Below are 11,539 nucleotides of genomic sequence, written 5' to 3' on the forward strand. Positions count from 1 at the left end.
CAAAAATTTAAACGCAACACTTTTGGTTTTGCTCCCATTTTGTATGAGATGAACTCAAAGATCTAAAACTTTTTCCACATACACAATATCACCATTTCCTTCAAATATTGTTCACAAACCAGTTGAAATCTGTGATAGTGAGCACTTCTCCTTTGCTGAGATAATCCATCCCACCTCACAGGTGGGCCATATCAAGATACTGATTAGACACCATGATTAGTGCACAGGTGTGCCTTAGACTGCCCACAATAAAAGGCCACTCTGAAAGGTGTTTTGTTTTATTGGGGGGGGGGGATACCAGTCAGTATCTGGTGTGACCACCATATGCCTCATGCAGTGCAACACATCTCCTTCGCATCATCCGAGAACACCTCTCCAACGTGCCAAACACCAGCGAATGTGAGCATTTGCCCACTCAAGTCGGTTACGACGACGAACTGGAGTCAGGTCGAGACCCTGATGAGGACGACGAGCATGCAGATGAGCTTCCCTGAGACGGTTTCTGACAGTTTGTGCAGAAATTCTTTGGTTATGCAAACCGATTGTTCCAGCAGCTGTCCGAGTGGCTGGTCTCAGACGATCTTGGAGGTGAACATGCTGGATGTGGAGGTCCTGGGCTGGTGTGGTTACAGGTGGTCTGCGGTTGTGAGGCTGGTTGGATGTACTGCCAAATTCTCTGAAACGCCTTTGGAGACGGCTTATGGTAGAGACATGAACTTTCAATACACGAGCAACAGCTCTGGTTGACATTCCTGCTGTCAGCATGCCAATTGCACGCTCCCTCAAATCTTGCAACATCTGTGGCATTGTGCTGTGTGATAAAACTGCACCTTTCAGGGTGGCCTTTTATTGTGGGCAGTCTAAGGCACACCTGTGCACTAATCATGGTGTCTAATCAGCATCTTGATATGGCACACCTGTGAGGTGGGATGGATTATCTCAGCAAAGGAGAAGTGCTCACTATCACAGATTTAGACTGGTTTGTGAACAATATTTGAGGGAAATGGTGATATTGTGTATGTGGAAAAAGTTTTAGATCTTTGAGTTCATCTCATACAAAATGGGAGCAAAACCAAAAGTGTTGCGTTTATATTTTTGTTGAGTATATATTGGATTTTGTTCACAGCTGGTGACACCAAATCACCAAATGCCTTAAAATCACATGATTTTGCACTGTAGCCTGAAATAATACTTTAATTTAAAAAATAACATTTTTTTTCCTTCAGGAGGAATCGAGAATGAGATGTTTACAAGCCAAACTTTTTCTTTTTTTTTACACATATATTGTGAAAAATGAACCACTTTATAGCTAACAAGAAATTACTGATGTCAAATTTGACAAGTTTAGCAACTTATTGCAACGCTAAGCAAAGGAAGTCGTTGCATCATGAACCCTGTTTCACCTGTTCAAATGCACAGTGAAGCCTGTTTCATGTATTGTATCATGAACCCTGCATCAATATTGTGGAGGTGTTTTGGTTTTGATCCCTTTTTACCTTATATATTTCTCATACTGCAGATAAATCAGACTTTTGCAGAATGTTTAGCAGAAAAGTAGAGATGTATATTCTAAAGACACATTTGTAGCTGTAACATTTTAAAGTAGTTTTTTGTTTGTTTCTGACTTGTGAATGGTGATTAAGAGGTCGAGCACAAAAACCCTGACTGGTGTATTTGCACAGTGTTATTCTGCTCTGTTACAGTAATTAGTCCTCAAACTTTTTTACAATCCGTCTCTTTGCATGATTCAATACAAACTACAGTAAACTGAGACTTTATGTGAGCTGATGTTTATTCTTCTGTTTGAATTCAGACTGAAAAATTAGCAAGTCCAGATCTGTGATTGTGTTTCGTGCCAGTTTTTAAAGTAGTGATCCATAAATTATATTCATGCTTGTTTGTCAACAAGTGCAAAGACACACTGGTATACAAATTATTTTATTTCTGTACAAGCTGCTCTCACCTTCATGTAAGTTAGTGTTTGTTTCTAAAATGTCCACTCATGATTAGAGATGTCTTTTTACGTCCTTGAAACATAATATATGACAGACACTTGACACTTACACCATTGGTACCTCAGGTTTTAGGATTATCTGGTGCATATATTTGCATATTAATAAGGATCAAGTTTTTCTTTTTTCCAATGTGTATGTTCTGATGACTAACAGAATGCACAAATACAATAATTAATAAAAATGTGACAAAAGTTAAAGTCTGACATTTTAAATCACAGAAAACATACTTCCATGTTTTAAATGAAGCAATGAAACAACAGACATCTGCAACTGGTTTGTAATTATATAAACTATCCCTCCTTCTGTTGCATTTCTAAAAGTAGCTGCCATTTTGAAACTATTAAACAACGTTTGACATGAGGTTTTGTTTTTCTAGTTACAGAACAGGCGGGTTAGCGTTCGCTCGAATGTGGTTTACTAACAAAAATAAAGCATGGATGCAATCTCAAGTCAACAAATAAAAATACAGACGCTTACAAGCAGTTTGAATTTTGGACACTAGGTGTCCTCAATCATTTTTAAAATTTTTCCTTCAAGATTAAACTTCACTAAAAAAGAGCAAAAGTGAAAAAAAAATTCTTTAAAAGTTCTGAGTTCCTCGTCAACAAGGTCCAGATGTTTTTGTTCATAGTTTACAAACATATCTGTTAAATCATACAAACAAATGTGCTTTTCTTCAAAATCCTGGAAAAAATACAGAAGTGAAGCTGACCTGGATTCAGTTTCTAGGTACAAATTTCCTCTTAATGTTTAACACAAGGTCAGAATCTGATCTGGATCCAGACCACTAATTTAGATTTAGTCATGTTTATTCAGTTTATCGGCCGTTCTTGTAGGTTCAGGTTCCAGACATCTTTATCATAATTATTTACCGTCAAGGTTTATTTTGGTGTTTTGTTTCTCCGGTGATTTTCTTTTATGTGCTTTTAAATTTTTACTCCAGCTTGGAGCTCACAGAGCTGAAAATGCTAATGACTGTTATGATTTCTGGATTCTGACAAATGTTGGTGAAAATCCATCATTAGTGACAGTTAGCAACTATTGATTGTTTGGGAACGTTTGGGACCGTTTGCCTGTTAAAACACCAGGAGCCTCATGTACAAAGGCTGCTTACGCACAAACACATGACGTCCATCCGTCCATCTCCACACCAACGTTCAGGTGTATCAAAAGTGAAATGAGCATGGAAATGTGCGGTGCGTCACACAAAAATCCAGGCTGGTGTACGCATGTTTCTACAGCTGTTGTTCCTCTGCAGACACGTAGAGGTGATGCTGGGAACCGTTAATAGTGGAAAACATGAAGTCAGAGTGATGAGGAACATCAGACACACTGAACATTTAACACACCCACGTGTTTGCAGTTATATGGGTGGATATGAAAACGCGCCAAGTAATGCATAAAATGGCGCTAACAGTGGCTGTGTTACTGTTGTTAGAGGACCTTACAAATGGTGCAATCCGAGGTGGGCAAGTATTCAGGGAACACGAGGATTTAATTGCAAATGACGATAACTGGCTCAAACTGATTTTGATTATCAAGGCCACTGTTACTGGAGCTGCGAGCAGAACTGCGGCCGTCCCAGAGCGCAATACGGTGAGGAGCCAGGAGGTTGTCTGTGTCCACACAGCTGCTGACCACACTGGGCTTCCTGGAAACGGGAATTCCAGCAGGACCTGGCCAATTTTTACACAACACAAAGACAACGGCAGTTGTCATCAAACACACAACACGCCACACTTATGGTACCAGCAAATAACAACCAAACTATTTAAACATATTTGCATATTTAAATAGAGGCGTGGAAAGTAAGGGCTTGGTGGGTGTGTTCAATTCCATGTTCAGTGGGATGTACAAATGAACGTGCTTGGATCCATATGTATGCACACTGATACATCTGGATATTTTTGTGCTTATGACAATTTCTGGGTTTTGGTGTACATCATGTTTCAGAAGGAAACTATGCAAGTCTGAGTACACGAGGCCCCTGGTGAATCTGGGAATTGAACCACCCTAAAGTGGGTTCCTTAAGCTGCTCCCTTATTTTCACTCTGAGTCGCTGCAGCAAATCGGAGGTGGATCTGCATGTTGATTTGGCACAAGTTTTACACCGGATGCCCTTCCTAATGCAACTCCACATGACATGGAGACATGTGTCAGGGGTGGGATTTGAACTGGGAACCTTCCACACTGAACCAAAAAGAACTTTAGCAACATGTGTTACAACTGTTTGCGGAAAAATTTATTCTGAACTTGCTCAAAACATCTTTGCAACCCTAAAAAATTCACAACATTCATCGGCGTTTGCTGTTCTGAGATATGTGCTTTGAGATCAGGTTTCACTTCCAGAGGTTGACCTTCATCCACACGGACTCTGGATCCTTTCAACATTATTATTTTATTTCTTGAAACATTCTTTGAGAGGTGGATCCCTTTCAGATGGTTTGGTTTAAATCTCCAGCGATATGCTTAAACTAAAATTTAATCAGAAAGAGGATCCACTCACCAGGTTTGATCCGGATCAAATGAGTCATCGGGACCTGATCGGCAGAACGTCAGTTTTACAATCTTTTCTTTTATGGTCGTTTTGTTTTCGAGAGATATTTGTTTGAATTGGTGCCATCTTACTTCTCTGTTGTTGTGTCATGCGTTTATATCGATGAACTTTAACCCCCGACCACCCGCCTCATTTTGGCTTATTAGTATCTCACAAAAACTTAAAAAGTGAAATTTCCCATCGATGTGACATACAGGCTTAGAAGGGGTTAAACTGACTAAATTTGGGGCCGTTCCAGATAAGTGGGCGGAGTTATGAGATTAAGTTGCTGTGTGCTATCATGAGTTCTGCCTGATGCTTCACATCTGTAACAAAATGGAGAAAGAAGCTCCTCCTCCTGTGGGCGTGTCTCTCCTGTTACTAAAGCAGCTGCATCATCATGACGACTGTGGATGCTGTGGGTCACGGGCGCTCATCAGAGACCTGAAGTCCTGCTCAGGTCCTGGTTTTCGGCCAAGTGGAGCTTTTGTCTGAACAGGAGGATGTTCAGGATTCAAACAAACACACAAACAAAAAAAAACAAATAAGATGCAGAAATGATTCTGAAAGGATACATGGAGGTGCTGAGCTCCTCCAGCTGTGGAACAAAACAAAAAAACAAATCAGTGTTCTGTAGTCACACGACATCAAAGTCAGAGAAGGAGGAGCTTTTAGTTTTAACCACCAGATGATGTCACAAGCTCCTCCCATCCACAAAAAGTGATGTTAGTGACATCAGCAGGTGCAGGAAGTTTTGACAGCAAACGCGTCAAAACATCACAATCCGTCAGAACGTTACAGCAACTGAGTAATGGAGACTTGGCAACTGGCTCCGCCACTTTTTGCCTGTCGGCCCTGATATTTAGTGAATTATATTTCAGGTTGAAACAAACACCAATGTTTTGTAATAAAATGAAGCCAACGGCATCAAGACAGGTTCACATCCTGTCACACGGACTCAGAACGGCATCAAACCGTTAGTTTCCCAGACGAGGTGAACCTGGTCCCGGATGAGACTAAGTGGGCGTGGTCAGACGAATCGGGATCTTACATTGCACAGTAAGTGTTCCAGGTTGTGGTCTGAGGCGCCCTTCTTCTGGTCCTCCGACAGTTCCTCCACGTGACTGTCCAGACTGAAGTGAAGCTTCGCCAACTTCTCCTGCATCTCACGCACATGTTCCAGCTGCTCAAAGGAGCAAACTTTACCTTCAGAACAAAATTGGAAAAGAATCAGCAGATTTACAGAAACAAAAACTAAAATCAAATAAATCATTTAGTCCATAAAATGTCAGAAAAAAGTTTAAAATGCACAAAAAGGAAGGTGAGATGATTCATGACGCTCATCACATCATTCAAATCAAATCTGTAAGAATCAGGATTCTTTCAAAGCTGAGAAGTTCTTAGAACCTAAAACCATGTTGGACACGTTGAGCACGCGTCCCCTCAGGCCTCCTGTGGGTGTCATGCAGCGGAGCCACTCTACTTCCAATAACCCGCCGAGTCCAGGTCGTCCTTCTTACCGAAAGCCTGAAGTTTGCCTGAGTGGAAGTCGTTGAGGAGGTTGAGGAGACCATCCTCCATCTCTCTGACATCCGACACGTCTGTGAGGAAGGAGTGCTGCAGGGGCGAGGACTGGACCACCTTACTGGGTCCTGCAGGCTGGGGAGCCCTCGGCTTCTCCTTATTGGACCTGACGGGCCAAGAACAGGTCAAGAAGGTCTTCAGACATCAATGAAAGGACAAGAAGGAAACGTCTCATTTAGAGCTCATGAAACTAAACCACGAACAGAAAACTAAAGTTTTGGGACGTGTTGGCACAGTTACCTTGAAAAAGTAACCAATTACTGACTACTCCTTGAAAAAGTTACGTAATTACTAATTACTCAATTTTAAAAGTAACTAAGTTAGATTATGAGTTACTTTTAGCAGCTGCTGACAACACCCTCCACCCACCCCCCCGGCCACCACAACATGAAGCCGATAACCCGTTTTGCCAATACTCACTTTATAGTCACCCTTTCTTGACTTCCATGAACCTAACAACTTGTTTTATTAAAAAAAATAAAGGCCTCTTTCTTGGCCTCATATTTAACTGTTGAGAGATGACTGTTCTTCAGCTCGGAGCTGCGCAGTCGATCCGGCTCAGCTCGCTGAAAGTGGACAGTTCAGACATCACGCTGCATCTCGTCGGGACACCGGTTTTAGAGCTGCGATCAACCCACAATACAACAACGCACAGTGACTCGGAGAAGTAACTTTAATCTGATTACTGATTTGGAAGATTAACGCGTTACTCGTTACTGAAAAAAGCAGTCAGGTTAGACTAACGCGTCACTAAGTAACTCGTTACCAGCATCAATGGTTTTGGGACGTTAATTTGATCCTGCAGAATTCCGGCTGAAAACCAGTTTTCCTCAAATCGAAATACAAACTTAAAAAAAAAAAAAAAAAAAAAAAAGACTGATGGAGGATCTGAGCAAAGAGTTTGGTTCATAAAACTGTTTTTAAGAGGAGCTACATGCTGAACAGGAAGCTCCGTGGGATCAGGAGATGGTTGAAGCCTCAGTTTGATTCTGTTCACACCATCCATCAGTCCGTCCGTCCGTCTCCTTGGACAAAACCCTTCATCTTAGTCCATCTAGTCATCGAGGGAGAATCGTGGACTCTCACCCACTTCACACTATCAAGTCTGTGGCTAAATGTTGGCACCGATGGACCTCTGGGTCCAAACAGGATGACACAGGACTAAGGTCTTCTTCTGAATGCCAACTGGCAAAAACTACAAGCTAATGCAGCGTTTGAATTGGACATCTTCTGTGTCTTTGTCACTGCCTGGTTAACAGTGGACAAGGTCAAGAGTGAGAACACGGTGAGTCACCAGGCTAACAGCTAGCTGTGCTGTTAGTAGCAAACGTAAAACTACAGAGACAGACTCAGAGAACATGAGATGGACACTTTCTGCTGACCTCATTCCTTGCACGGCTTCTCTTTTATGCTAACCAGGTCTGGAAGCTCGTGGTAGTGCTACACGAATGGCTTTTGTCCTCACACTTCGAGCACCGTGGTGAGCCAGCAGAACATTGTAGTCTCCCAGAAGCAGGCGTCTATTTCAGATTCTGCTGAAATGTGAACCACTAAAACTGCCAACTGCACAGATCCAGATCGACCTTTATCAGCCACATGGAACCATTTGCAGAATAGTGTTTCTGTAGGACACAGAAGACAACCCGGATGTTCGCCACTGAAGAACATCCATGTCCACTGTGAGCAGCAGGCTGTCCTTGTTCTTGTAACGTTTACTTATTTCCTTGATTGAAAGCCTGACCTGGAATCAGGACCTGCCTCATTTACTGACCGTGTTAAACACCCGCTTTAAATAAGCGCCGGTCTTGTTTAAAGGCTGGGTCCCGTGTGTTCGCCACCAGACGTCTCTACCTGGCTGGGGGTCTGTGTGTGCAGTCGCGGACCAACAAGTGGGTACGTGACAAGTGTCCAAATGGCACCTTCCTCCTCCAGCGTGTCTGCTGATGTACAATATCCTGGTAATCTGACCCCTTCTCCTCATGACGTTTGAAAAAGAAGCACAGTTCCTACACCGTTGAGACAAGCTGAAAGCTGTTGCATTTGCCGGGGGGGGGGACCAGTAAGGTAGGTACAGTTTCTAATTAATTTTTCTAAGTCCGCTGCAGCGCCGTACCTTCATGTCCTACAATGAAACGGCACGCCAGGGTGTCAGTTGCAGAGGATTGACGGTAGGTGGCGCACTGGTAGGGTTTTGATTTAGAACCACATCGATTTCTTACCATCTTCCTGTAAGATACTGAGAACGTGCAGCTCGTCGCTACGTGACCCACATAACGCGGTTCTTCTCTTTGGTTTGTCAGACTCAGGGATCTGTGTTGAACTTATAAATTACAGAACAAACAGCATTTTGTTAATAATCGCCGACCGTGAATTACGCTCCGCCTCATTTTGGTGCCGGGTCTGAGCGCAGTTTGAAAAAATAAAAATAAAATAAACACCCGGGATTTTAATCAAGAAAATACGGTACATCACGTCCGTCTCCATCTGAAGAACACTGGAGACACTGTCCCTGAGTCTTTAGAAAGGATTCACGTACATCAAAGACTCATCAGCAGTTCTGGACATTAATTCACTCAATTTGATCAGAGCCATCGCAATGGACTCAAAAGCACCATAGTGCTTGAAATAAAGTGGGCAGGGCTTCCTCTCAGTCTAACATTTTATACGGGTAGTCATCCGAGGCATCTAGAAGATACAAACCTGGTGGTCTTTGGCGGTGCTACTACTGCTGCCAGCACCTCTTTGGGCTGTCCCACAGCTCCGACGGACCTCTTGTACTTCCCCCGGCTCTTGGGGGACGGCGGCTGAGGCAGACCCAGAGAGAAGGTGGCGCTTTTGCTGGCAGGAAGGATGGCAAGCTTACGCGGGTTGACGGGCGGAGGAGGAGGTTGGGGAAGAGAAACCTTCGGGCTCCGCTTCTTGCGTTTGTCTTCCATGAGTTAAAAAATAAATAAATAAATAAAACTGTGATGTCCTTTAGGTGGCAGCAGCTGACTAATCCAGAGGAAGTCTAAAAACAAATTGAGGATTTTTTTTAAAGAGCAGTCAAAGTGAAAAACAAACTATTTAATTGTTACTGTGTCATTAGCACGTCTCTAATCATCGCACACAAATATTCAAGGTCATACCTGTGAGCTGAAACTACAGGAATCACTTCATATTTAAAAGTAGCAATAAACACTTTTAACCACATTTTCTTTAAAAACTAGTTCAACAAGTCAACATCTGAGCGGAAATATCAGACGCATCTAAAATAGCTGGATTACTGAACCACTGCTTTTACTGGGTTAGCACACTAGCTTGTAGCTAGCTAGGTCCAAACCCAACCAACTGTCCGCTGAGCTCAGAATAAACAGTTCTGTACAGGACGACCTCCTGACCGAACACCACACTGCACTGTGGGTAAGGGCTAAATGAAGAATACATGTTTACATTTGCTGTCTTTTCAGACACCATTAACATCTATTCTCTGAAAAGTCAAGACTGTTTGTTAGAATCTGCTCTTCAAGGTTCATCGAACTTATACTCCAGACTGTTTGGGTGAAATACAACACCTGCTGGAGAAAGTCAGTGAATTTCTGGATCACGTTAAATTACATTGATATTAAATAAAATAAAAATGCATAACATCAAAAATCTGCGTTTGACTGCGGCCACAATGAAATATCTGATGGGCCTCATCCGGCCCGCTGCCCGCTCGTTTAATATCACTCGTTCTTCAACAATAAAGAATCTCTACGTTAAATTCCAAATGCTTATACTTTGTTGTGTTGTGCTGATAATAAATACGAACTTCTTACAATATAGTAATTTCTCTCATTTCACTGGCGACGCTTTTTATTTTTTATTCCGTACAATTAATATTAAATCGAAAAAAAGCCACGACGGGCCCAAAGACGAATCACACGTCCGCATCCTCACATTGTATTTAGAACATAAAATCTGATTTTTAGCACTTTGCACCCCTTTTCTTATTTAAAAAAAAAAAAAAAAGAGGATTTGACGCGTGCGCATCAAAGACTCACCGAATTAACTCCGCGCCGACGAACGGCGGCGTCACGTGTCCGCTCCTGATGAAATTTTAAAAATAAAATAACAAAAATTAAGGCTCGCAAATGTAACAAAAATCAAAATAAAAACTGTTCAGTCGCTCCGGCAGCCCTTTGATTGGCAGGCGAGTGAGAATGCGGCGAGGTGCTGGCTCCGCCCTTCAAAAGGGCCAGCGCTGTGTTGCCAGATATCGCCATGGAAACAAAGCAACAGTGTCTCTCAAAAACATGCTCAAAAATTATGATTCTCAATAGTATGTGTCTGCAAACGCCAATTTTAAAACATTTATTTATATTTCCTTTTTCCAGAGCCAAAAAAAACATCGCAAATTATAGGCCCTACAAAATAATTAAAATAATTAAATTAAAAAACACCACACCCCATAACAATCAGTTGAATCAGGACGCAAGATTAGAAACAAATGGTTGCCAGTTTCAGAAACCCATCAGAGTCTAAACTTGCTTTCAACCATAAAGAAATAGATGGAGGACGTGCAGTTTAACAGGATAAGATTCTGCATCGTGCTACCAATGAGGTAAAGACAATTACATCCACCTGTGAGTTAGTGAGGGACACAGTGGGGACTCCAGGACGTCCAAAAACAGAGACCAGTGGACAAGAGTCCAGACTGACTCCAAGAACACGAGAGAGAACATCAGAATACAAAATCCAACATGACTTAAATCACAACGGGAGGAGTTACATCCATTTGGATAATTTGGACTTTGAAACGTGCAGCATGTGAACTACTTTAAATTGATTTAGGGAGTTTTACACAAGATGATTATGTAAGAATTCTGTTACCTGCTTTATCCCAGAAACTTTCAATGAACCCAAAACCCGAATCTTGTTCCCAATTGCAGATTTTATTGACTGGATGATTGTCTATTGAAAGAAGACAATGTATTTCCACGATGTAAGAGCTTCCTTCCTGTTTTAAAAGGATTTTAATTTTCTGAGGTTACTCTGGAGTTTATTTCACTCTTCACTCGGGCTACAGCTACTGATTATCTTAGTAATCAAGTATTCTATGGAGTCATCGAATAAAAAGTACTTTTGCGTCAATAGTCCAGGGCTCTCCCTCAGCAATGGCACAATGTCGCCGCACCAAAGTCTTGACATTTTGCTGAAATGGTGATGGGATGTGGCTTTCTGTTTAGTTTTTTCCCCAACTTGTAAAATTTAACCGTTTTTGAGTTTGTTTGTTTTTTGTTTTTTAAGGTTTGTGGACTGGGTCCCTGTGATTTTTTTTTAATCACTCTTTCTCTGCGATTCAGCAGATGCCTTTCAGCTGGAGGTTGAACATGTAAGCATCGCAGTCATTTTTTAAAATTACCATTTTATTTAAGTTACC

At 41.9% G+C, this 11,539-nt stretch overlaps 1 protein-coding gene across 1 annotated transcript; it reads right to left on the bottom strand.

Annotated features, from left to right (window-relative positions):
- Positions 1 to 1,909: 1,909 nt before the first annotated feature.
- ccdc28b (coiled-coil domain containing 28B) lies at positions 1,910 to 10,298 on the bottom strand. Its single transcript, XM_034159848.1, has 6 exons — positions 10,161 to 10,298; positions 8,836 to 9,145; positions 6,072 to 6,241; positions 5,603 to 5,757; positions 5,127 to 5,149; positions 1,910 to 5,042 (listed from the first exon to the last, which is right to left on the bottom strand). Exons 2-6 carry the CDS (start codon positions 9,069 to 9,071, stop codon positions 4,988 to 4,990), a joined length of 639 nt encoding a protein of 212 aa, XP_034015739.1. The 5' UTR covers positions 9,072 to 9,145; positions 10,161 to 10,298; the 3' UTR covers positions 1,910 to 4,987.
- Between the last annotated feature and the right edge of the window lie 1,241 nt (positions 10,299 to 11,539).

This window comes from Thalassophryne amazonica, chromosome 19 (assembly GCF_902500255.1).
Source record: "Thalassophryne amazonica chromosome 19, fThaAma1.1, whole genome shotgun sequence".
Lineage (NCBI taxonomy): Eukaryota > Metazoa > Chordata > Actinopteri > Batrachoidiformes > Batrachoididae > Thalassophryne > Thalassophryne amazonica.